The sequence below is a fragment of the Bufo gargarizans genome, unplaced genomic scaffold (genome assembly GCF_014858855.1).
Source record: "Bufo gargarizans isolate SCDJY-AF-19 unplaced genomic scaffold, ASM1485885v1 fragScaff_scaffold_625_pilon, whole genome shotgun sequence".
Classification (NCBI taxonomy): domain Eukaryota; kingdom Metazoa; phylum Chordata; class Amphibia; order Anura; family Bufonidae; genus Bufo; species Bufo gargarizans.
In genome coordinates this window covers 190831-218711 of record NW_025334151.1, presented here as the reverse complement: position 1 = coordinate 218711, position 27881 = coordinate 190831, and the positions used below count along the sequence as shown (strand labels likewise).

The following is a 27881-nucleotide window of genomic DNA, read 5'->3' as shown; positions in this document are numbered from 1 at the left end:
ACGCCCTCTGCTGCCGAATAGCGGGATTTACCGGGATTTATTTTATACCATTGATCTCTACCCGAGGTGCAGATTATCTCATGTGACGCCCTCTGCTGCCGAATAGCGGGATTTACCGGGATTTATTTTATACCATTGATCTCTACCCGAGGTGCAAATTAGCTCATGTGACGCCCTCTGCTGCCGAATACCGGGATTTACCAGGATTTATTTTATATCATTGATCTCTACCCGAGGTGCAGATTATCTCATGTGACGCCCTCTGCTGCCGAATACCGGGTGTGACGGTAGTAGAAAATATCCCCGTCAAGCATTCCCTTCTTCCCATGAAAGAAAATCACCCAATATTCCACGAGTAGGAATATCCCTGGAATCGCCGAGTAATCCACACATGAGTCAAAACTTATTGCTGGAAACACGAGACTTGAGAACAACCAGACAAAGAAATACCATATAATGGCCGCACATCAGAGTAGAAAATAGAAAATATTTTATTGAAATGTCAAAGTTAAAAACAGCATGCACATGGGGCAACCCCAAGGATGGTGCAGTGAATAATGTAACAATAATTATGTCCACAATACAATAATGTCCCACAGAGATGACAATGAATAAGCGGGATAATCATAAAAACACTGTCAGGAAATTGTATCCCTCAATCCTATGGTGAGAACATAATCAATGGTAACACACAAGGCATACAAAACCCATCCAAGAAGAATGCAAAGCAGCCTAACGCGTATCGCTGGTTCCTAGACCAGCTTCCTCAGAGGTCCATGTGCATTGTAATCCTAAAACTCAGCTTTTATAGTCAATATCGTTAATTGAATAAACATTACATAGATTGTGGTCATACCTAATAAGGCGATGTAGGTGTTCTTAAATAAGAGGGTCGACAGGTATCACCTGTATGTGTCCCGGTGCATGGTCCACGCGCACCCGCGGACGCCAGCTAAACCGGCGTGTTGTCATCGCGGGTGCGCATGCGCAAAATGGCTCCCGGAAGTGACCTCAGCCCAACGATGCGCTCCAAAAAGCGGAAGTACACCGTGGAGCCCGACGTCACATCCGTGAGCCACGTCGCAAGATACTCCCCATATGACGCAAGGCGCGAGCACGCACAGCCACAGCAAGGATTACTAATATACAATGCTTATGCGATATTCTTAACCATGATTAGGTCCTCAAAATGCATGATGATGGAGCAATATGTGAGAGAAATAATCCATTTCGGAGTATTCTCTTAAAGATGGATCCTATATCCCACAATAAATATTATTATACAATCATACAGAAGATGTGAAAAAATGCAAAATATATTTGCAGTGTATATTTGTTCATGTGATCCACATCAATCTTAGCAGTAGCAATATAATTTATAAAACCAAATTCATAGATTTCTAGGGGATATTGCATATCATACATGATTGAAAGAAGAATGAAAAATCATCATCATAATGTGCAAACATACAAAATATATATATCATGAACTATAATTCATGTCAATAATAACAGTCTGATCAATATTACATATTGTGCATGATTGAAGAAAAGGTAAAAAGTCATCATCATAATGTGCAAACACACAAAAAAGTTTTTTCACCACAAAAACCATGATTATATAGGACCATAATTCATATCAGTAATCAATGACCAGCATGTCTATTAGCATGTTAAAATTCACCAAAAATATATTTTTTGCTGAAGCGGTGATCGCATACGCACCTCGCACACCCAAGGGATTTATGGACCATGCACCGGGACAGAAGGGACCAAACAAGTGCAAGCGCATATATAAGCAAAAGAGAGCAAGCCTGAAGCACTTATAGAGGGATAAGCGGTACATGTCTGAGTTATCAATTATCAGTTTCAAATCCCACTATTGTTATACCAAAATCAAATCATCAGTAGTCCATGCAGCATACAATTACCTATTACATATTACAAATCCCACCATTTTCATACTAACATCAGGTTGTCGGCGATTAATACAGCATGTGGATGGAGATATATGTTATAGAAAAAGCCCGGGTAATTACCAGGGTGGGTTAAAATGAGGGCATTATGTGAATTTTAGGGAAAAAGAAATAGAAATATGGCCTAGGGTCATTGGGATCGCACACCCATCCAGCGAGTCCAAAGATCCGAGGCCAGTGAAAATATATATAATCGAAGTGTCCATTTGATAAGTCATCCCTCTGTTGTAGGGTCAGTGTAGACAAAAGGTCCAGAGGAAGAGAGAATCCGTGTTACAGTGAGTCCATGTTGCAGTGGGCTTTAAACCTGTGATCCTAAACGCAAAAGAAAGAACATATTTTTTATATTGAAGTAAAAGGAAAAAAAAGAGGAAAATCAAACAAAGTGATATATAGGTCCATGATGACTATAAAGGATGGATCTACATATAAAAACCAGTGAAGGTGAGTTCCTCATTGAGCCCTCCCGGCGATTGTGAACCGAGATTATATATCCATCTTGCTTCAGATCGGAGCAAACATCTGGAGATATGTGTGCCCCTGATGTTGCCCCGGATCAGATCCAATCCCACCACCCGTAGGTCATCATACCTGCCGTTGTGGTGGTCCAAAAAATGAGCTGCCACTGATGTAAGTGGTTTCTCGCCCTTGCTGCTATCTCTTGCTGCCAATCGAATGTTGGATATATGTTGTTGCACTCTTTTCCTTAATTCTTGCATTGTCTGACCCACATAGATCTTCTCACAGGGGCACAAAAGAGCATATACAACGTTCCTAGAACGGCAATTAATATAATGTTTAAGGTATACTCTGGAGTTGTCCCCCTGGGAAAAAGTGTTTGAGTTCAACATGAGTTGACATATATTACAATTCCCACAGGGATATGTACCTTTGAGGGTAGTGCCTCTTCCCGTAGAGGTTGTCGGGCGTTGAAAATGACTGTATACTAATGTGTCTTTTAAATTGGTTGCCCTCCGTGCTATAATCTTGGGTTTAGCATCAACATATGCTGCCAATTTAGTATCCGATTGGAGTAGAAACCAGTGAGTGTTCAAGATTTTATAGAGGTCCGACCATTGGTTGTTATATTTGGTAATTAACCGTACTTTGCCATCCCTTGGTTTGGGTCTAGGTATGAACAGATCCTCACGTATTGAACCTTTTGCATTCTCAAATGCCCGTGATATTACTTTTTTTGGGTAACCTCTCTCATGAAGTCTCATAGATAAATCTTCTGATGCCATCTTAAAATCATGCATTTCCGTACAATTGCGTCGTAGACGTAGGAACTGACCCCCAGGTATACCCATTTTTAGGTGTTTAGGATGGAAACTTGAGAAGTGCAATATATTATTAGTTGCCGTATGTTTCCGGAAAAGAGAGGTTACCAATCTACCATCATTTACCTTGATTTGAAGATCCAAGAAATCAACCTTTAGTTCCGAAATATTGGATGTCAAGGTTATATTAAGTTGATTATCATTCAGTTGTTTGATGAAATCCTCACATTCTTGTCTTGAGCCCTGCCAAAAAAATAGAATGTCATCTATGAAGCGATACCAGCCCACCACACGATCCCTGAAGCCGTCCATTGGGTAGACACGTGTGGCCTCCCACCAACCTAAAAATAAGTTGGCATAGGAGGGCGCACAACGTGCCCCCATGGCCGTGCCCGAGACCTGTCTGTAAAAAGTCCGGTCAAAAACGAAATAATTGTGGGTAAGAACAAATGTCAATAAACTCACCAGGAAAGTGTGGTGGGCTGGGTCGCCTGTGGTGGCACAAGACAAGAAAAATTCAACAGCCATAATTCCATGGTCATGAGCAATATTAGAATATAGCGACTCAACGTCGCATGTGACCAATAGAGTGTCTGCTGGTAAGGTAATCTGCTTGAGTTGTTGGATAAGGTGCATAGAGTCACGGATGTAGGATTTTAATCCCAGGACGTATGGCTGCAAAAAGAAATCTAAATAAATATATGCTTGTTCACATAATCCCCCAATTCCTGCCACAATTGGCCGACCTGGTGGGTCCTCCAGGTTTTTGTGTACCTTAGGTAGCATGTAAAAGGTTGGTGTTATAGGACAACTCACCTCCAAAAATTGGAGTTCCCGTTTCGTTATTATTTTCATGTCAAAGGCCCTTTTTAGCAATTGGTCCAATTTCTTTTTGAAGGTGGTTGTGGGGTCTGCTGGAATGGGAGTATAAAAAATCTTATTGCCTAGTTGTCGCTTGGCCTCCTTTGTATATTTACCAATATCCCACAGAACCACGTTCCCACCTTTGTCGGCCTCTTTAATGACAAAGGAACTGTTTTGTTGCAGTTGTTTAATGATCATCGATTCTGTTGCAGTCATATTCCGTCCCCTGATGGTATTTTTTGGGATTTTGCGAATTTCCTGGAGAACAGCCTGAAAAAAACAGATTGATGTTAGGAAAGAGACTCAATGATGGTGTGATCGTAGATGGTCTCGATAAGCAGAAGGTTCTCCTACCAAGGTCACTCTCACTTTCTTTTAATAAATCCATTAGATCAAGAAAAACACCACGTTCATCCTCCATTAATTCCGTCAGAAGTGTGGGTTGAGCATAAAGTAACTTGAAACATAACTGTCTGCAAAATAAATAAACATCTTTCACAAACTCAAACTTATCTAATGTATTCATAGGAGAGAAAGACAGTCCTTTTTGTAGGACAAGTGTTTCCTGTTCTGATAATACATAAGAAGAGAGATTTATGACTTGTAGTGACCTGCTAACCTGTGATGGTCTAATATCTACATCCGTCTCTTGTTTGGTACTGATTGGGTGTTGCCCCTGCGTAATTGAGGTCCCCTCCTTTTGGGATTTTCGTAATCCCCTCCGAGTTCGCTGTCTTCGCTGTTTTCGGATAAAAAATCGGCATCACTCATTGTGCCAGGTGTCACTTGTTTTGTAATTGCTTTGTTGGTTTGGTAGACCCTAGGGGGCGCCCGTGTGTTACCACTGTGTTTCCACCTGAATGCCTGTCCCCTTTCAAAATCACTTTTATCACGTTGGAATTTCGTTTTTTTTGCCTATCATGATCTCTTTATCAAAGCCTTCCAATGTTTCTTTCAATCTCACTTGAAATAACGCAACTTTCTCCTTATCATGCTGACTCAATTTTGATTCTAACTCCATCAACCTTAGTTTGGTCTGTTGTAACAATTCCTTGTCATGTGTAACCAACATCTCAATCATTATTTTAGAGCATTGCAGGAGTCCCTGTTCCCAGGTCTCTTTAAATTCAGCAGTAACCTCCCATGCAGGAAATTTTTGCACCCTCAGGCCCCTGGGAATGATGGAACACTTGAGATATTCCTCAAGACTTTTGATGTTCCACCATACTCGTGTGTATAACTTATGGGCATCAATGATCTCAGACGTTAATGCTCTAAAGTCACCCCCTGTATCAGTGACCCCATCTTCATGAAACAAGGCAGTTGCCTGCGAAGCCCATGCCGCTTCCCTCATTTCCAAATTAAATGCCATGATATGACCACAATAGGGTGCCACAACCCCAGAAACAGCAAGAGGGAACGTGTCCCAAGCCAAACAACCGTAGCAGAAATACTAAAACACGGGGGGCACACCTAGGTGTGCCCCCCGTGTTTTAGTATTTCTGGAAACACGAGACTAACTTTACTGGCACACAGAACTCACAATTTATGCAGCATAAAACTCCTCCTTTGGGCCCGGCTAGATAATTGAGTTTTAACAATACACACAGCTCAATTGTCTGCTGGCCAGAACATTTACAACTTTTAACGCTTTTCAGAATACACACATACAAACATAATTTCATCCTCCCTGTTCGGTACACGAATACATTCATTCTTGACATTTGGAACCGAACAATATAGACCTTAAAATAGCAGGGAGAGAATTAAACTGAAGCATACAGGCAATTGCATCAAAGTCCTTCACAATGGCCCCCCTTTTTCTCCCTGCTCCGGCAACTCGGTTGGACCTTTCCTGGTCCAGTAGGGTTGACGGGTTCAGAGCTTTTAGTCTGAGGTTAAATCCGTTTGGCGTGACAATCCATCGGCATTCCCGTTTTGCTTGCCTGGGCGATAATGAATCGTAAAGTCATAGGGCTGTAAGGCCAAGCTCCAGCGTAGCAAACGGGCGTTGTCCCCTGATCCTATCTAATACTACCCCTATGTGCTGTAGGTGCGCTTCCCAGGTATCGCTGTGGATGGCGATGTCATCCAGGTAAGCGCATGCAAAGCTCTGGAGACCCCCAAGTAACTGATCCACCATCCGTTGGAAGGTGGCCGGGGCGTTCTTCATCCCGAATGGCATAACCCGGAATTGGTATAGGCCGAATTGGGTGATGAAGGCCGACTTGGGTATGGCATCTTCTGCTAGGGAAATCTGCCAATATCCCTTGCATAGGTCTATTGTGGTCAGATACTTCCCTGCAGAGATACGGTCAAGCAGCTCGTCCATCCGTGGCATCGGATAGGCGTCCGTAACTGTCTTGTCGTTGAGGCGCCGGTAATCTACACAGGAGCGGGTTGTCCCATCCTTCTTTGGCACTAAGACTACCGGCGAGGCCCAAGGACTTTCTGAGGGCTCAATTACGCCTAGCCGAAGCATCTCATCTATTTCCTTCCGCATCCCTTCCCGGACTGCTTCGGGGATACGGTAAGGGGGCTGTCTCAGGGGTGCCTGTCCTGGAGTCTCTACCTTGTGTATGGCTAAGAGTGTGTATCCAGGCTCCTGAGAGAATGTGGCCTGTTTTGTTTCTAGTAAGCGGACAGCTTGAGCCCGCTCTTGCGGCTCCAGCTGTTCACCTAGCTGGACTTTCTTTATCTGGGTCATCCCTTCGTTACTGCCCAATAGGTTGGGAAGGGGTAGGGTCTCTATGTCTTCTCCTGCTGGTGCACAGATAGCGGCTACCTCCTCTGCCCGTTCCTGATAGGCCTTGAGCATGTTGATGTGAAAGGTTCGTTTCACATCTTCATCCTCTTAGCTGGCTATCGTGTAGGTCGTGTCGCATATCTGTCCTATAACTTTATAGGAGCCCTGCCAGACGGCCTGGAGCTTGTCTGTTCGGACCGGTCTTAATACCATGACCCCCTACTTTGGGCGGGCTGCTGACCCCGCCAACCAGGCACCTGCAACACACAGTTCCATGTAACTAACTTCCCTCCCTTAAGCACTAACACACAGTCCCATGTAAATAATCCCAGCTCCCAGCACTGCCCTGCCTCTCCCCTCACTTACCTCACCAATCGTAGCAGACATCACCATAGCTTCCTTTTTCCTCTGCGCAGCCGTCCTCTGCTGAACTCGTCCGGTCCGTCCGGTCACATGATCGTGACATCACCGAAGGTCCTTCACCCCACAATGCCGCTTTTGCTCATCACATGACCTGTGATGTCACCACAGGTCATTTTCATCGTCCAGGGCACTAGGATTAATGAATGGAGCTGGCTTGCAGGACATGTTTTAACCCATCAAAGCCTAGAGTACTGTCTTACATAGAGTGCACACACCCCCTGCTGGCCACTGCCGGCATATATTATATACTATTGATCTTATACGAGTGTTCTATACCCGAGGTGCAGATTATCTCATGTGACGCCCTCTGCTGCCGAATACCGGGATTTATTTTATACCATTGATCTCTACCCGAGGTGCAAATTATCTCATGTGACGCCCTCTGCTGCCGAATACCGGGATTTACCGCGATTTATTTTATACCATTTATCTCTACCTGAGGTGCAGATTATCTCATGTGACGCCCTCTGCTGCCGAATAGCGGGATTTACCGGGATTTATTTTATACCATTGATCTCTACCCGAGGTGCAGATTATCTCATGTGACGCCCTCTGCTGCCGAATACCGGGATTTACCGGGATTTATTTTATACCATTGATCTCTACCCGAGGTGCAAATTAGCTCATGTGACGCCCTCTGCTGCCGAATACCGGGATTTACCGGGATTTATTTTATATCATTGATCTCTAGCCGAGGTGCAGATTATCTCATGTGACGCCCTCTGCTGCCGAATACCGGGTGTGACGGTAGTAGAAAATATCCCCGTCAAGCATTCCCTTCTTCCCATGAAAGAAAATCACCCAATATTCCACGAGTAGGAATATCCCTGGAATCGCCGAGTAATCCACACATGAGTCAAAACCCATTGCTGGAAACACGAGACTAACTTTACTGGCACACAGAACTCACAATTTATGCAGCATAAAACTCCTCCTTTGGGCCCGGCTAGATAATTGAGTTTTAACAATACAAACAGCTCAATTGTCTGCTGGCCAGAACATTTACATCTTGTAACACTTTAAGAATACACCAGCTCAATTGTCTGCTGGCCAGAGCATTTACAACTTTTAACGCTTTTCAGAATACACACATACAAACATAATTTCATCCTCCCTGTTCGGTACACGAATACATTCATTCTTGACATTTGGAACCGAACAATATAGACCTTAAAATAGCAGGGAGAGAATTAAACTGAAGCATACAGGCAATTGCATCAAAGTCCTTCACAATGGCCCCCCTTTTTCTCCCTGCTACGGCAACTCGGTTGGACCTTTCCTGGTCCAGTAGGGTTGACGGGTTCAGAGCTTTTAGTCCGAGGTTAAATCCGTTTGGCGTGACAATCCATCGGCTTTCCCGTTTTGCTTGCCTGGGCGATAATGAATCGTAAAGTCATAGGGCTGTAAGGCCAAGCTCCAGCGTAGCAAACGGGCGTTGTCCCCTGATCCTATCTAATACTACCCCTATGTGCTGTAGGTGCGCTTCCCAGGTATCGCTGTGGATGGCGATGTCATCCAGGTAAGCGCATGCAAAGCTCTGGAGACCCCAAAGTAACTGATCCACCATCTGTTGGAAGGTGGCCGGGGCGTTCTTCATCCCGAATGGCATAACCCGGAATTGGTATAGGCCGAATTGGGTGATGAAGGCCGACTTGGGTATGGCATCTTCTGCTAGGGAAATCTGCCAATATCCCTTGCATAGGTCTATTGTGGTCAGATACTTCCCTGCAGAGATACGGTCAAGCAGCTCGTCCATCCGTGGCATCGGATAGGCGTCCGTAACTGTCTTGTCGTTGAGGCGCCGGTAATCTACACAGGAGCGGGTTGTCCCATCCTTCTTTGGCACTAAGACTACCGGCGAGGCCCAAGGACTTTCTGAGGGCTCAATTACACCTAGCCGAAGCATCTCATCTATTTCCTTCCGCATCCCTTCCCGGACTGCTTCGGGGATACGGTAAGGGGGCTGTCTCAGGGGTGCCTGTCCTGGAGTCTCTACCTTGTGTATGGCTAAGAGTGTGTATCCAGGCTCCTGAGAGAATGTGGCCTGTTTTGTTTCTAGTAAGCGGACAGCTTGAGCCCGCTCTTGCGGCTCCAGCTGTTCACCTAGCTGGACTTTCTTTATCTGGGTCATCCCTTCGTTACTGCCCAATAGGTTGGGAAGGGGTAGGGTCTCTATGTCTTCTCCTGCTGGTGAACAGATAGCGGCTACCTCCTCTGCCCGTTCCTGATAGGCCTTGAGCATGTTGATGTGAAAGGTTCGTTTCACATCTTCATCCTCTCAGCTGGCTATCGTGTAGGTCGTGTCGCATATCTGTCCTATAACTTTATAGGGGCCCTGCCAGGCGGCCTGGAGCTTGTCTGTTCGGACCGGTCTTAATACCATGACCCCCTACTTTGGGCGGGCTGCTGACCCCCGCCAACCAGGCACCTGCAACACACTGTTCCATGTAACTAACTTCACTCCCTTAAGCACTAACACACAGTCCCATGTAAATAATCCCAGCTCCCAGCACTGCCCTGCCTCTCCCCTCACTTACCTCACCAATCATAGCAGACATCACCATAGCTTCCTTTTTCCTCTGCGCTGCCGTCCTCTGCTGAACTCGTCCGGTCCGTCCGGTCACATGATCGTGACATCACCGAAGGTCCTTCACCCCACAATGCCGCTTTTGCTCATCACATGACCTGTGATGTCACCACAGGTCATTTTCATCGTCCAGGGCACTAGGATTAATGAATGGAGCTGGCTTGCAGGACATGTTTTAACCCATCAAAGCCTAGAGTACTGTCTTACATAGAGTGCACACACCCCCTGCTGGCCACTGCCGGCATATATTATATACTATTGATCTTATACGAGTGTTCTATACCCGAGGTGCAGATTATCTCATGTGATGCCCTCTGCTGCCGAATACCGGGATTTATTTTATATCATTGATCTCTACCCGAGGTACAGATTATCTCATGTGACGCCCTCTGCAGCCGAATACCAGGATTTACCGGGATTTATTTTATACCATTGATCTCTACCCGAGGTGCAGATTATCTCATGTGACGCCCTCTGCTGCCGAATACCGGGATTTATTTTATATCATTGATCTCTACCCGAGGTACAGATTATCTCATGTGACGCCCTCTGCAGCCGAATACCAGGATTTACCGGGATTTATTTTATACCATTGATCTCTACCCGAGGGTCAGATTATCTCATGAGATGCCCTCTGCTGCCGAATACCGGGATTTACCGGGATTTATTTTATACCATTGATCTCTACCCGAGGTGCAAATTATCTCATGTGACGCCCTCTGCTGCCGAATACCGGGATTTACCGGGATTTATTTTATATCATTGATCTCTACCTGAAGTGCAGATTATTTTATGTGACGCCCTCTGCTGCCGAATACCGGGATTTACCGGGATTTATTTTATACCATTGATCTCTACCCGAGGTGCAGATTATCTCATATGACGCCCTCTGCTGCCGAATACCGGGATTTACCGGGATTTATTTTATACCATTGATCTCTACCCGAGGTGCAGATTAGCTCATGTGACGCCCTCTGCTGCCGAATACCGGGATTTATTTTATATCATTTATCTCTACCCAAGGTGCAGATTATCTCATGTGACGCCCTCTGCTGCCGAATAGCGGGATTTACCGGGATTTATTTTATACCATTGATCTCTAACTCAGGTACAGATTATCTCATGTGACGCCCTCTGCTGCCGAATACCGGGATTTACCAGGATTTATTTTATACCATTTATCTCTACCAGAGGTGCATATTATCTCATGGGACCAACCCTTATGTTATTGATGGATCGTCCATGAGAATGTCACCTGACTAATGGTGTGCCACCTGGAAGGCTATTGGTCCACAGCTCACAACATTCAGACTCTGTGTAACCCCACCATGGCACCTGGCTGTCTGGGGCCAACCCTTATGGTATTGAGGGATCGTCCATGAGCCTTTTACCTGACCAATGGTGTGCCTCCTGGAAGGCTATTGGTCCACAGCTCACAACATTCAGACTGTGTGTAACCCCACCATGGCACCCGGCTTTCTGAGACCAACCCTTATGGTTTTGAGGGATCGTCCATGAGCCTGTCACCTGACCAATGGTGTGCCTCCTGGAAGGCTATTGGTCCACAGCTCACAACATTGAGACTCTGTGTAACCCCACCATGGCACCTGGCTGTCTGAGACCAACCCTTATGGTATTGAGTGATCCTCCATGAGCCTGTCACCTGACCAATGGTGTGCCTCCTGGAAGGCTATTGGTCCACAGCTCACAACATTCAGACTGTGTGTAACCCCACCATGGCACCCGGCTGTCTGGGACCAACCCTTATGGTATTGAGGGATCGTCCATGAGCCTGTCACCTGACCAATGGTGTGCCTCCTGGAAGGCTATTGGTCCACAGCTAATCACATTCAGACTGTGTGTAACCCCACCATGGCACCCGGCTGTCTGGGACCAACCCTTATGGTATTGAGGGATCGTCCATGAGCCTGTCACCTGACCAATGGTGTGCCTCCTGGAAGGCTATTGGTCCACAGCTCACAACATTCAGACTGTGTGCAACCCCACCATGGCACCTGGCTGTCTGGGACCAACCCTTATGGTATTGAGGGATCATCCATGAGCCTTTCACCTGACCAATGGTGTGCCTCCTGGAAGGCTATTGGTCCACAGCTCACAACATTCAGACTCTGTCTAACCCCACCATGGCACCCGGCTGTCTGGGGCCAACCCTTATGGTATTGAGGGATCGTCAATGAGCCTGTCACCTGACCAATGGTGTGCCTCCTGGAAGGCTATTGGTCCACAGCTCACAACATTCAGACTGTGTGTAACCCCACCATGGCACCTGGCTGTCTGGGACCAACCCTTATGGTATTGAGGGATCGTCCATGAACAGTTTCAGACTTTATTTACACTTAGGCTACTTTCACACCTGCGTTTAGGTGCGGATCCGTCTGCTTCTGCACAGACGGATCCGCACCCATAATGCAGATGCTGGTATCCGTTCAGAATGGATTAGTCTGCATTACTCTGTCAAAAAAAAAGGCCTCATGCACATCTGTTTTTTGGGGAGGATCCGTTTTTATCCACAGATCCCTTGTAATAAATGCCTAACCTTGTCCGCAAATGTGAAAAAAGTAGGACATGCACTACTTTTTTTGCTAAAGGGAAACATGGGAAACGGTCGCAGAACACAAACGGATGAACTATCATCATTTTTTTGCTGACCCATTAAAATGAATGGGTCCCCATCCCATCCGCAGAAAAAAAAAACGGAACGGAGGCCGAGAAAAACAACTGTCGTGTGCATGCGGCCTAAGTGTAAGTCAAACGGATCCGTCCTGACTTACATTGAAAGTCAATGGGGGACGGATCCGTTTAAATTTGCACCACATTGTGTCAACGTAAACTGATCCGTCCCCATTGACTTGCATTGTAAGTCAGGACGGATCTGTTTGGCTCCGCACCTCCGCTGCAAGCAGTGTTTTGGTGTCCACCTCCAGAGCGGAATGGAGGTGGAACGGAGCCAAACTGATGCGCTCTGGACGGATCCTTATCCATTCAGGATGTATTGGGGCTCAACTGATCAGTTTTGGGCCACTTGTGAGAGCCTTGAGACGGATCCCAGAAACGGCGGTGTGAAAGTCGCCTTAGTGCAATGCAATTACAAGGACCAAGATACATCTCTCTCTAATATAACCTGCAGTTACATGGTATGAAGGTTATAAAGTCTGTATTGTACCAACAGACTAAGTGCACATTCACACAAACGTAGTGTTTATCGGAGCCTCAAATTGCAGATCCGCAAAACATGGCTGCCAGGCGTGTGCGTTGCGCAATTTGCAGACTGCACATGTCCATTGCCATAATAGAATATGCATATTCCTGTCTATTAGAAAATATAAGGTACAATTCCTGTTCAGATATTTTACCCTCTAGCGCTGCAAAATCCAGGACACAAGTGAGTAGAAATAGTCCACACAATGAAATAAGTCCAAAAATTATTTGTGTTCTATTGTCTATGAAAATCTTCAGTCAAATAGGTTCATCCAAATACATCGAACACAGCTGCGGTGTGGAAATCTGAAATAAAATCGAAACCGCACTATGGTGTAGTAACTTCTCAAAAGGAGTGTCCCCTGAAAACAGGTTATACTCACAAGACTCAGATGATATTAGGCGTAGACAGCAGGCTCAGCGCTGTCATCCAACCAGGAACTGCACACCTTGGATGTCGTTCACTAGACCACACGGACGAACAGGGTGCTTAGCCGCTGATGTGAAATCTTGCACAAGCAGGATCCCAAAAATTGAGCACCACTTTGGCAGGATATCACCGAACTCCACACTCTTCAAGGTCTCGGAGAAAAGATGTCAACCAATAGTGAAGTACGTACCACAGTGTTGAATAAAAAGGATTTATTATACTCACAAAGAACGCAAGTTTTGGAGCAAGTTAAAACAAGTACACAGTGCCCGACCCGGGTTTCGCCATGATGCTTCGTCTGGGGCGTGTATTCCTAAGTGGATACAGCTGTAAATAAAGGATCCAGGGATCCTCCCCTGTAAAAGGATCCAGGGATCCTCCCCTGTTGGGCGTCATGAGACTTTTCAAATAGCAGTTTCTTCTAAAATATACATACACACACATACATACTATCCTCCCCCGCACGCAGACGGGCTAGAAAAGTAAATAAATAGTTACTAAAATAAGATCTAAAACCTAGTATAATCGTGTTTGAGACCTACATCTCCCTATCATAGACAACGCGGACCTATTGTTCAAACATCATTAAAAGGATTTTAAACTATGCAGGCATTCACATCACATTCAATATTAAGTCCCTGGGGCTGAATGGTGTTTAATAAAAACATCCACTCCACCTCCCTTTTATTTAATATTGAAATAAAATCCCCTCCCCGTATAGGGGTGCGGACCAACTCAATACCAGTAAAGAGGAGCCCCCTGGGATTTTTTGGTGGTGAATTTTGAAATGAAGGGAGACGCTGTGGGTCTCCAATCCTTTTTTGATGTTGCAAATATGTTCTTGCACTCGGGTCTTCAAACTACGTGTGGTTCTCCCCACATATTGGAGGCCACACGGGCACTCCAACAGATAAATGACATCCACATTGTTACATGACAGATTACCTTTTATTTTAAAATTAGTACCTGCTCTTTTTTTAGATGCTACAGAGTCCACAAACAGTTTTCGATCTTTAAAGATGCGGTTTTTGCAAGGTATGCAAAAACCGCACCATGTGAACTTGCTCTTGTGTGCAATTTACTGTTTTTTATTGGTAGCAAAGCTAGCACTATGCACTAACCTATTTGTAAGGTTACTAGCTCTTTTAAAAACTAAAGGGGGTTTCTCTGGCAGATCCTTACTCAAAACAGGATCATTTTTGAGTATGTGCCAATTTTTATTGATCATCTGTTTGATATGGCCCGCTTGGTTGTTGTATTGTGTTATGAACATATATCTAGAATCTTTCTTTTTTTCTTCACTTTTTTTGTCTACTAGAATTGGGGTGATGTACCGCTTGTCTTCTATTTCTCTTATACAGTGATCCAAAAGATCTTCTTGGTATCCCTTTTCAAGAAATCTAGTTTTTATCATCTGTCCCTGTTCCCTATAATCTTCTATTTTAGTGCAATTCTTTGAAACTGGCTTTTAGGAATATTCCTTAGCCAGGAAGGGTGGTGGCAGCTATTTAATTCAATGTAGGTATTAACATCTACAGTCTTAAAAAAAGTTTTAGTTTTAAGCCTATTGTCTTCTATAAAGATGACTAAATCTAAAAAATCGACAGAGGTGTCACTAATATGACTGGTAAACTTGAGGTTAAAATGATTCTTATTAATGTCCGTTATGAAGGACTCGAGTCCCTCTTTTTAGCCTGACCAGATGAGGAGGCAGTCATCGATGTATCTGCGCCAAATTAAAAGTCGTCCCCTTCCAAGGTCTTTATTGAGGATCGTATCTATCCTCCCTCTTTCCCACATGGTCATGAACAGATTTGCAAGGCTGGGGGCGAATTTCGCCCCCATCGCCATGCCGGAGTGCTGGAGATAGAACTGATCACTATATAAGAAGTAATTGTGGGTGAGGCAGAAAGTTACGCAGTCCAAAACGAAGTTCTTTTGTGCTGTCCCCATCTGGGCATCGCTATCCAGAGCTTCTCTAACTCCTCTTATACCTAGTTCTTGTGGTATGCAGGTATATAAGGAGGAGACATCGACTGTGGCCAGCCAGATGGTACCTTGTGATAATCCCATTTCTTCAATCAGACTAATGACACTGGCAGAATTTTTTAGGTAGGAGGGGGCCATTGTTACATGTTTTTGCAAAAAATAGTCAATATATTCCGAGACTCTACTGTTCAGGGAATCTATCCCCGAAACAATAGGTCTCCCAGGAGGATGTACAGGATCTTTGTGCATTTTGGGTAAGAAATATATGACCGGTGTGACTGGATTTTTGATGGAAAGATAGTCAAACTCTTTTTTGTTTAAAACATCACTCTGTAAACCCCTCTTCAGTATGATATCAAGTTCTTTTTTATAAATATTTAGTGGGTTGTTTTTAGGTACCAAGTAGGTGTCCTTATCAGACAATAGTCTATTCATTTCTGACGTATATTGTTCCACATCTATTAAACCCCCCCCCCCCCCCCCTTTGTCGGCAGGTTTTATGACAATTTGGTCATTTTTTTCTAGTTTTTTTAAAGCCTCCTTTTCTTTATAGGATAGATTATGTTTTGTTTGTTTGTTGTTAATATTCTCCAGACCATTCAAAAGACTCTTTTTGAAGGCATCTATGCACTCATTGTTTTTATTCTTAGGGCAAAACTTCGATTTGTTACGGAGGTCAGTATGTGCGACCCCCACAATTTTTTCACTATTAGTTACCTGCGGGGGCTGGATGTTAAGATGGTATTTTGCTATATTTAATTTTTCTGATGTACCTATGGATGTCTAGGAATAGGCCAAATTTATTGATCCCATTGCTGGGAGCAAATTTCAACCCTTTTTGCAGAATGATTTTTTCTTCTTCTGAAAGAGGATACCTACTTAAGTTAAATATTCCAAAGGGACACAATAGGAATATTTAACTAATGCTATTGGATGAAAAAGCCATGTGGGCATGAATGAGAAAACTGGATATACACGAGACACTAGTGAACATAGATAGCACATACCTGCCCACAGTTGGTTTGTTTAATATTAAAAAGTCTCTGTCCTCCAGGAAGGGTACCACATTTTTCAAGGAGCCAAGAGACATAATCTCTTGGTAGTCAATGGCAGTCCCTTTTGACTCAATGCTCATGAGTGCTTCCTTGGCCAAGGCCAACTTAGATTTTATCTCCTGGGTGCTATTAAGCTTCAGGCATTTCCTCCTCAAGTGGGTAGAGAGCTTTCTCTGTGTCGTGTAGCAGACAGGGCATGTTAAAGGTGTTTGATTTAACCTAATAAAAAGAAGGACTATGTTAGGAGACTATATGCATTGAATAAATTGACTGGTAAAATGGATGTTCACTCCCAATGAATGTTCTAAATAGGACTCAAAACCCTTCAACATGGGATGATCCAACGAATTGCAATATATAGTCCTGCAGCCTTTCGTCCTTTTTCTCACGTTGACCGACCATTTTGTCTGTAGTACTCTAGATTTGTAAAGTAAAGCACATCCAGTCAGAGTGTGAAAGGCCAGATGGGTTGCTCTCTTACCCACCCAGACAGTGCCCCATTTGCTCGCCACTCAAGCAAAGTGTCGCAAGATGGAAAAGAGTCACAGATTTTGACGCAAACAACTGCTGAGACAAAAACTGTGATATATGTAACAGAAGATGGCATATATATATATTTTTTTTTTTTTTTTTTTTTTTTTTTTTTATAAATGACCCCCTATGTGTAGACTCTAACCTCTGTGTCTTTTTATCAAGGCTGATCATACTTATATGGTCTTCTCTATCCTCCTCTTCTGTCTCCAATCGTAACTGGAAGTCTGGGTCACTATATTCTATGATTTCTTCTTCATGTTCTCTTGTTTCTTCTCCTCCATCCTGGCATTCGTGGGCTGTTATCTCTTCAGCAGGTTCTTCAACTGGAACAGAGAGCATTTCTTGTTCGTTCTCCTCTATTGCTGGATTGTCCAAAACATCCTCTTCAACTTCAAATACCAATGGCTCATGTGAAATTGTTAAAATCGATAAAGAGTTGGATGGTCTCTCATATTGGATTATGCTAATGGATGAAAAAGCCATGTGGGCATGAATGAGAAAACTGGATATACACGAGACACTAGTGAACATAGATAGCACATACCTGGCCACAGTTGGTTTGTTTAATATTAAAAAGTCTCTGTCCTCCAGGAAGGGTACCACATTTTTCAAGGAGCCAAGAGACATAATCTCTTGGTAGTCAATGGCAGTCCCTTTAGACGCAATGCTCAATGCTCATGAGTGCTTCCATGGCCAAGGCCAACTTAGATTTTATCTCTTGGGTGCTATTAAGCTTCAGGCATTTCCTCCTCAAGTGGGTAGAGAGCTTTCTCTGTGTCGTGTAGCAGACGGGGCATGTTAAATGTAAACAGTGAGAGGGCCACGGCGCTGCTGGAGCTCCGCTGCCTTCTCAAACAGATGATCGGCGGGGGTCCCGGGTGTGGGGCTCCCGCCGATCAGATGCTGATGATCTATCCAGAGGATATATTATGAGTTTAAACAAGTGCAGAACCCCCTTAAGCAACTCAAGGGGAGATTTATCATCTCCCTTGCACCAGAAAAGTGGCTTTTTTTATTCTTCAAATAAAAGTCACATGTGCCTCATTTTAAGCCTCATGCAGACATCCGTGGAGTATCGTCTGAAATCCCATCATGCCGAGTGCACAAAGCAACCGATGACACCATGTACTTTGTGCACTCAGCAGGATGGGATTTCACGTACCGTGCTCCACGGATGTCTGCATGAGGCTTTACTCTGCACTCCCCAAAAAGGAGCATGAAAAGGGTGAAAAAAGGGGCGCGATCGTCAGCAGAGACAAATCTATCGTCATTGACATCAGGTGCAAATAAAGATAGAAATCCAGAGGCGGACTGGCCAAAAACCCTTAGGCTGGTTTCACACGGGTGTGACGGATTTGATCCGGATGCGTTCAGGGTGCGTTCAGTGAAAATGCTGCGATTTTGGCACTAAAACCAGTCCGTTTTGACTGCGATTGCGTTGCGTTATTGCGTTTTTCCATCGCGTGTGACATGCGGATTGCATGCGTTTTTTATGCGCGTGAAAAAAACCGCAACCATCCTGTGGAGTCACATGGTCATTAGCAAGACCTTATAAATTTTCCCAGCATGCTTCTTTTTGGTGGGAAAGCTTACATTTTTGTTGGATTGAAGCAGTTGTGTAGTGTGAGTGTGTACCTTTGCAGGATGTCAGCTTTCTCCTTATCAGATACTGACCATGTGCTTTTGCACTGGTTGGTATACCGTTGCTTTGGGGAGCAGCCACAAATGATTGCGGAGGAACCACAGAGGAGGAGAATGTGGGTTCATCCTCTTATGGCGCAGCGGGCTTGTAAAGGTCAGTTTGCAAGCCTGTATTCTGACCTTCGTGCGCACCCTGCCAAATTTTTCAATTACTGCCGCATGTCTATGCCCACCTTTGACCGCCTTTTGGCAGATTTGCGGCCTGGGTTGACCATTCAGGACACCAACATGCGGCGTTGTGTTTCTGCCGAGGAACGCCTCATCATCACTCTCCGGTAGGTATAATTAATTGTACTTTGAAACATGTTAACTAAAATTTGTATGTTTTTATAGCTGATGTTTTCATTACATGCCTCTGCCCCGTGCCAACCTAGTGCATGTTAATATTTTTGTGTGTGTGGACAGATCATATCCCCCTTCAATTTGAATGTGTCGGGATCTGGCTTTGGCATTTGCCCAGATGCCAACATGCATTTAGGGGCGCTAATAGATTCCACCAATGCACATAACGGGCCGGCGAAGTTTGTTTGCCTGAGTCCAAAAAGAGAGTATGTTGAGAGTGTTTTCATAGTTTTTCTTTTTTCTCACAGATTTCTGGCTACGGGCAATTCATTCTCTGCACTCCACTTCGAATTTCGCATGGGGACCTCCACCATAGCTGGCATAGTGAAAGCAACATGTGCCACTATTTGGTTGCGGCTGCGAGCTGCCATGCTGCCACAACCAACCAGGCAGCAGTGGCTCCAGATTGCCCATGGCTTCCTGGAGAGGGCCCAATTTCCAAACTGCATTGGTGCCCTTGACGGGAAGCATATACGGGTGAAGAAGCCACCAAACTCAGGGTCCCGATTCTACAATTATAAGCAGTTTTTCTCTGTGGTTTTGTTGGCCTTGGTGGACACAAACTACAGGTTTATAATTGTAGACATCGGGGCCTATGGAAGTTCGGCAGATGCTCGCATCTTCCGGGCTTCCAGAATGAGTCGGTGGCTTCAGAGCAACCAACTTGACATTCCCCAGCCAGCTCGTCTTCCCGGTTCCGCGGGACCACCTGCCCCCTTTGTAATTGTTGGTGATGAGGGATTTGCGCTCTCTCCACACCTCATGCGTCCTTTTCCCCGACGCGGATTGGATGACAAAAGGCGCCACTTCAATTATCGCCTAAGCAGGGCCCGACGATTTGTGGAGTGTGCCTTCGGGATCTTAGCCAGCAAATGGCGTGTTTTTCTATCGGCCATCCAGATGTCCCCGCAAAATGTCAACACAGTGATCCAGGCGTGTGTAGTCCTACATAATTTCATTCGTCTGTATGAGACTACTCAGGAAGAAGATGTGCTCGCCTTTTTAGCACAAGACCAGGGAGAGCCCTCTCAACTTGGACGAGCTGGTTCTGCCGGACTGCGGGTCAGGGAATTATTTTCGGATTACTTTTCCTCCCCTGCTGGTTCATTTCCTTTGCATTCACAGCAATCTTCCCATGCGGAGCCCTGAAATAAAGTTGTTGGCCTTTTCCACTCAAGATGACTTTATTGAGTGCTTAGATCCAGGATGGATATGTATTTTAGTTATTTGGGTCATTTTTGACATGTTTATACATTTGCCTAATTATATGTTGCTGCATTATGTAATAAAGGACGTTACATTACAAACTGTGCATTAATAAAAACATTACAAGGATATAACGAAAATAAAATTTCTTTATAAGCTCAGAAGTTGTCTTTTTTTGTAGTGAACTCAAAAAAGGTGCGCCTGTACAGGCCAATAACATATAAAACAAAATATAGCACACATTACAGTTGCATAAAGCGATGGGGTGAGGAACCGCCAGCCTCATACTGGGGGCCAGGGTAACTGCCTGGTGCGGAGGGCCCAGGTTGTGGTGGTGGCACACTTTGGGAGGCAGAGAGTCTCGGTGGGCGGTAAGTGGCTTCCCCACTTTATGATGGCGCATAATGGGGAGGTGGGGGAACATAGTAACGGCCTTGATGTGGTGGATATTCTTGGTGGGGTGGGAACACTGGGGGAGGGGGACGTTGGACTGGCCCACTTGTGTTCCCATACATCCGCCAATTATCACTGGCCCTAAATAGATCCTAGGGATCGTTTGGCGGCGTGCATGCCTCCAGAACGGTACTGATGACTGTTTGGACCCGAAAGTAACGTTCTGGAGTCAAGTTACGTAAATGTGTGGCCAGACTCCTGCCATAGAGGTCATAAGTGTCCTCATGCCTGGCCCTATTAAGGTACTCAAGTACCTGTACATTGACCGAAGTGTCACCAGGCTGGGCGGATCTTTTGCGACGTGACTGTCTGGGCAAGGAAGCCTCCACTTCCGAAGTGGGGGGAACAGTTGCTTGTGAAGCCCTTGTGGAGGTCCCTTCTCCCACATCGGTAGCAGATGGTGACGATGGGCCTTCTACTTCTCCGGCACTGGAGTGGTGCTCCACTGTCTCCTCCACTTCCTCCTCAAGGCTGTCCACTGTTCTATACAATTCAAAAAAATACATTAGGTTCAAGTTAGCCAAAGGATAACATGTCTTTCGCATACATTTGTGGGAAAATTACACCCACATCAACTTTGCTTTCTCATATGAGGCTAAATTACTCCTACATATAATGGCTACGTGAAAAATGCAAGCAACTTACGGACGAAGATCCATAATGTCGCGGAGAAACATAAGTTGCTCTTTAAACATATAGGGCCGCTTCTTGGGGAGGCCAGATCCACTGCGGCTATGGACCATTTCCTTGCGGAACTGGTCTCTACAGCTCCGCCAACGGTTTTTCACTTCTTCCACTGAAATGATTTTAAGAAAAAAAATGTCACTGTGGAACATGTACTAGCACTCATACTGCAGGATCCCACATGTACTAGCACTCATACTGCAGGATCCCACATGTACTAGCACTCATACTGCAGGATCCCACATGTACTAGCACTCATACTGCAGGATCCCACATGTACTAGCACTCATACTGCAGGATCCCACATGTACTAGCACTCATACTGCAGGATCCCACATGTACTAGCACTCATACTGCAGGATCCCACATGTACTAGCACTCATACTGCAGGATCCCACATGTACTAGCACTCATACTGCAGGATCCCACATGTACTAGCACTCATACTGCAGGATCCCACATGTACTAGCACTCACACACACACCGTGCGGATCCGTCCAGACTTACAATGTAAGTCAATGGGGACGGATCCGTTTGAAGATGCCACAATGTGGCTCAATCTTCAAGCGGATCCGTCCCCCATTGACTTTACATTGAAAGTCTGGACGGATCCGTCCGAGGCTATTTTCACACTTAGCTTTTTTTTTCCATTTTAATGCAGCAGAAGAGGAATCCTCGAGCCCTTGTTACACAGATGGCAGCATACACGTTTTGCACTACAATTTTGTGGCAGTTTTAAACAGCATTTTGGGGGATGTCCAACCCTGCAGCCAGATATCACTGTAATGACAAATTAGATTATTGAAAATGCCACAAGCAGCAAAAATATAGACTTTGGAATGGAATGTTCTAGAAAGAGCACTTGTTAAAGCTGTTGTCCTGGAATTTATAATGTCCGAATCCTGGCACCCCCACACTGCAAGAAGAAATTACGTGGATGGAACTTTAACGTAGGGTTGTTGCGGGTATCGAAATTTCGATACCCAATCGATACTTTTGTCCCGGTATCGATACGATACTGGGATTTCCATTTTTTCACTTCTGCGCAGTCTAGTATCTCTGAACATGAGCGCGCTGCTGTCGGCGCCCAGGACTAATAGTAAGTGCTGGGACACCGCTGGGTGCCGCTCTGTGTAGCCTAATACTTAAAGTCTGGAGTCTGGACCCAGGAAAAGTAGTCTAACACATAATACAGGAGGCGGGTGCCGGCAGCAGAATCGCATTGCCGGCTCCCTGCCTCTGACAGGGAGCTGTGCGGCACCTGAGGGGTTAACTACCGCTGATCTGCCAGTACACGCCTCCTGTAATTATCATTGGTGGCACAGTGCGCCCCCCCCTCAACCCCCATCCCATTAAAATCATGTGCCGGCCCCTCTCAACCCCCCAGTATTAAAATCATTGGTGGCAGTGGGCACAGGGTCCTCTCCCCTCCCCCTCATTGATGGTGCAGTGGCAGCTTCTGATCGGAGCCCCAGCAGTGTAAGCCTGGGGCTCCGATCGGTTACCATGGCAGCCGGGACGCTACTGAATCCCTGGCTGCCATGGTAACATCCCTGATGCTGTGTGCACAGAGCAGCAGGGACAGTGTGAAGTCCTATTCACCCTGATCTCTATCAGGGTGAATAGGACAAGGGATGAAATAAATCCCAGGTTCTAGCCCCTAAGGGGGGAAATAGTTATTAAATAACACGTGTAAAAAAAAAAATAAAGTAAAAAAAAAACAAAAAAAAAACACCAAAATATGAAGTATAAATCACCCCCTTTTCCCAATTTCACATGAAAATGTATAAATAATAAACATATTACATATTGCCACGTCGGAAAAGTCCAAACTATTGAAATATATTTAAAAAAATCGATGCGGTGAACGCCGGAACAGAAAAAATAAATAAAAACTGCGCGATTCGCCATTTTTTTAAGTGCGGAATGCACGTGGCTTTTTTGGTTTATTTTTTTCCGCGTGGTATCGAGTATCGCAATACTTTTTCATGGTATCGAAACCAAATAAAAAATTTGGTATCGCAACAACTCTACTTTAACGGACCGTGAATGGCCATGGACACTTTAACAAGACCACTCATTTGTCGGGGCCGGGGATGGGTGGGTTTATGAAATAAAGTTAATGTTATTTTTTTAATTAATATACCTTTGTGTTTATTGGGGTCTGTGTTTAAATGTAAAATGTTGTGGTGGTGGCTTCAAGTCCATTACACTGCAGATAAACGCTATTGGGAGTCATTTATCAAACTGGGGTAAAGAAGAAATGGATTAGTGCCCAGATCAACCAATCAGATTCCAGGTTATTTTTGAAGGGAGCTATTAAAAATTGAAAGGCGGAATCTATGAGCAAGTAAGCAAGTTCTACTTCAGACCTGTGTAATAAATGACCTCATATGCCCTGTACAATAGGAGTCGGGGTGTTAGGGATTCTGCAGAGCCCATGGGGTGTTACGGAGCACTACTAACGCTTACCAAGGAAGTTGTAGTATAAATCACCAGGATGAACCCTACCAGGCAGCAGGTCTGCTTTACTAGGGCTGATCCTGTTGCCGGAGCCTCTTTAAAGGGTTTTGGCAAGAATTTGAATTGGGCAGCTGGGCTTAGGGCTGGAAATGGGCACCGTTCTGCAGTTCAGGAAGGAGACCGGGACTCGGCTCACCCTAGCATTATAGTGCACCCCAGCTGGACTGGAGTCTGGACTGGTGACGCTGCTGGATCAGATCAGGTCTGGACTGGTCAGTCTGGTCACAGTGCGATGCCTGATGGCAGAGGAACAGGACAGGAACATTTTAGACAGCTTTCAAACTAGTGTTTTTCTTTTCCGGCACTGAATTCCGTCAAAAGGGCTCCATGCCGGAAAATAACTGATCAGGCATATCCCCTGCATTCTGAATGGAGAGCGATCCGTTCAGGGGGCATCAGGATGTCTTCAGTTCAGTCAATTTGACTGATCAGGCATGCTACGGTTTTATCTCTGGCGAAAAAAACTGAAGACTTGCCTGAATACTGGATCCGGCCTTCCGGTCTACGCATGCGCAGACCGGAAAAAAAAGTGACACCGGAAAGACGGATACGGCATTTTTATGACTCATCAGGCATTTTTAAGACTAATCCGGATCCTAATCAGTGTTACTAATGCCATCAGTTGGCATACGTTTTGCCGGATCCGGCAGGCAGTTCCAGTGACGGAACTGCTGGCCGGATCACTCTGCCGCAAGTGTGAGAGTAGCCTTACAGAGTGCAGACATAGAAAACTAAAGGATTTTCTCCAGTCACAACTGATGTTTCTCTGATTGCTGCAGAATACGCTTATACACACCTCAGCTGCTGCAGAACCTCCTGATACACCCCTCAGCTGCTGCAGAACCTCCTTATACACACCTCAGCTGCTGCAAAACAAACATCGTAATGCGCTCCCTCGCTGCTGCAGAACATCCCAATGCGCTCCCTCGCTGCTGCAGAGCATCCCAATGCGCTCCCTCGCTGCTGCAGAACATCCCAATGCGCTCCCTCGCTGCTGCAGAACATCCTAATGCGCTCCCCAGCTGCTGCAGAACATCCTAATGCGCTCCCCAGCTGCTGGACAACATCCTAATGCACTCCCCAGCTGCTGCAGAACATCCTAATGCACTCCCCAGCTGCTGTAGAACATCCTAATGCACTCCCCAGCTGCTGGACAACATCCTAATGCGCTCCCCAGCTGCTGCAGAACATCCTAATGCACTCCCCAGCTGCTGCAGAACTTCCTAATGCACTCCCCAGCTGCTGTAGAACATCCTAATGCACTCCCCAGCTGCTGGACAACATCCTAATGCGCTCCCCAGCTGCTGGACAACATCCTAATGCACTCCCCAGCTGCTGGACAACATCCTAATGCGCTCCCCAGCTGCTGCAGAACATCCTAATGCGCTCCCCAGCTGCTGCAGAACATCCTAATGCACTCCCCAGCTGCTGCAGAACATCCTAATGCGCTTCCCAGCTGCTGCAGAACATCCTAATGCACTCCCCAGCTGCTGCAGAACATCCTAATGCACTCCCCAGCTGCTGCAGAACATCCTAATGCACTCCCCAGCTGCTGCAGAACATCCTAATGCGCTCCCCAGCTGCTGCAGAACCTCCTTATACACACCCCTCAGCTGCTACAGAACCTCCTAACACACACCTCAGCTGCTGCACAACCTTATAATACACATTTCCACTTCTGCAGCACATCATAATCTGATGCTAGAGAACATATAAAGCTTAAATCCCTTCTGTGTTAAGGCCTCATTTGAGGATCAGGTCATAAATGCTGGGCACAATTTTATAGCTTAGCAGATAGAAAGCCGTCAGATCTCATCAGAGTCTGTGGGATCCGTCAGGTGTAGTTGTCCATGAACTGCCAGATCCGGAACTACGGCGATTTTCGTTTTTGTGCTCCTATTGACAGAGCGGAGCAGTGAACATCGCCAGCACAGATGTGAACAAGGCCTAAGGGTACTTTAACACTTGCGTTGTGAGGATCCGGCATTCATTTCTGTTGCCGGAAGTGCATGCCGGATCCGTCAAAACGCATATAAACATTTTTATTTATTTTTTTTGCCTGATCCGGTACTCCGGCGCCATAAGTAAATACCGGACCCGGATATCCGTATGACAAGGTACATCGTTTGTTTTTTTATCGGATCCAGAGTACGGATCTGTCCAAACAACGGATCCGTCTATTCTGTTGTCATACGGTTTTAAACAGAATGACGGATCCGGTATTCAAGTTTTCAAACATCAAACAAAATCAATTCATATGCAAATAATACAGTGGCTATAAAAGCCAAGCGAAGGTCACTTACCCTCAGAAGCTCACTCTGAAGACTGCAAAGATGATGCCGGACCACCTTCACTTTGGCTTTCATGCTCTAATCCTTGTTTCCAGATGGAGAAGACGTCTCAGAGCCAGACAGCGTCGCTATTGGGTGCATCCAATAACCTCTGCAAGAGTAACAGAAGGAGCCATTGAAGTTGTTTTTTTTTTTTTTTTTTCAGAATTGAGGAATTATCCTGAAAAGTTTAAGAATTACATAAGGGGGTACTCCCATCTTGCTACTTTATCCTTACCTGCAGTCACTCTTCTCTTCACTTCCTGGTTTTCTGCAGATAAGGCTGGGCGGGCTTAGGCAGCTAGAGCAAAGCCTGGCCACACCTCCTTATGACATCACAGGCAGCCTGCAGTGTCTGATTCCGTTCAGGAGGCATCAGGACGTCTTCAGTTCAGTCTTTATGACTGTTCAGGACTGGAGATAATACCGCAGCATGCTACGGTTTTATCTCCGGACAAAAAAAATGAACACTTGCCTGAATGTATTAGTGCCGGGCACGGCATTCAAAATACCGGAATGCCGGATCTGTCCTTCCCATCTGCGCAAGCGCAGACCGAAAAAAAAAATGCCAGATCCGTTTTGCCAGATGACACAGGATCCCGATCAGTCTTACAAATGCCATCAGTTGGCATAGTCAAGTTTTGCCGGATCCGGCAGGCAGTTCCTGCGACGGAACTGCTTGCCGGATCACTCTGGCGCAAGTGTGAAAGTAGCCTTAGACCATCTATCTGTATAGATGCATATACAGCTCTGCTATATCTATATTCGCCAGTACCCTCTAGCACTCTGGCAGAACCGCTTCCAATGCAAAAGTGCATAGGGACTGCATTTGAGCTAACTACATGGAGGATGATAGGTGTAGTAGTAAACAGCACTACTGCACCTAGCGTACACCATGCAGTTATCCCACCTGCAGTCCCTATGTACTTTTGGATAGGGACTGCATTTGAGCTAACTACATGGCGGATGATAGGTGTAGAAGTGAACAGCACTACTACACCTAGCGCCCATCGTGCAGTTATCCCACCTGCAGCCTCTATGTACTTTTACATACTTTTGCACACTGGACATGTGTCTTTCCACAGCAAGTTTTTCATCACTTTCCTGAACACATAATTCTGACTCTGATAAACGTTATAGGCGTCCAGTAATGGTTAAATGTGGAAGAAATAAAAATGTCCTGGCCCCTCTGAGGATTCAAAGCCAAAGTGCTCGCTCCCAACACAGAGCTGTTACCAGTCAGCCACAGCGTCTTTACTCAAATTCCAGTGCTGCCACCAGGGGCGTAGCTAGAAATGCATGGGCCCCATAGCAAAAATAAATTTATGGCCCCCCCCCCTCACATATCTATCGGGCCTCCCACCACCCCTTCCAGAGCTCCCAGGCAAACACCCATCCTAGATCTCCCACCGCCATGAGCACAGAAAAGTCAGAGGAAAAAACAAATAAGTATATGAACCTTTTAATTCAAAATTGAAAACCATTCAGTAACTGATAAAGTGGCCAATCTGAAACATGAAGAACTGGAAAAAAATAATA

General features: G+C 45.4%; 1 protein-coding gene and 1 long non-coding RNA gene across 4 annotated transcripts; both read right to left on the bottom strand.

Moving 5' to 3' along the window:
• Positions 1–1634: 1634 nt before the first annotated feature.
• Positions 1635–14264, bottom strand: LOC122922685. 3 transcript variants are annotated; one of them, XM_044273382.1, is made up of 9 exons: positions 13751–14264; positions 13479–13677; positions 4475–4593; positions 4261–4390; positions 4073–4170; positions 3722–3931; positions 2866–3499; positions 2568–2750; positions 1635–2291 (listed from the first exon to the last, which is right to left on the bottom strand). In XM_044273382.1, exons 4-8 carry the CDS (start codon positions 4334–4336, stop codon positions 2683–2685), a joined length of 1086 nt encoding a protein of 361 aa, XP_044129317.1. In that variant the 5' UTR covers positions 4337–4390; positions 4475–4593; positions 13479–13677; positions 13751–14264; the 3' UTR covers positions 1635–2291; positions 2568–2682. The 3 variants fall into 3 exon arrangements, with proteins under 3 accessions (XP_044129317.1, XP_044129319.1, XP_044129318.1); XM_044273384.1 differs by having other exon boundaries at positions 3383–3499; positions 13479–14264; XM_044273383.1 differs by having other exon boundaries at positions 4073–4167; positions 13479–14264.
• Positions 14265–22117: 7853 nt separating this feature from the next.
• LOC122922692 lies at positions 22118–26615 on the bottom strand. The gene is made up of 3 exons (XR_006387181.1): positions 26581–26615; positions 26316–26454; positions 22118–22269 (listed from the first exon to the last, which is right to left on the bottom strand). It is a non-coding gene; the product is annotated as an uncharacterized LOC122922692 (long non-coding RNA).
• Between the last annotated feature and the right edge of the window lie 1266 nt (positions 26616–27881).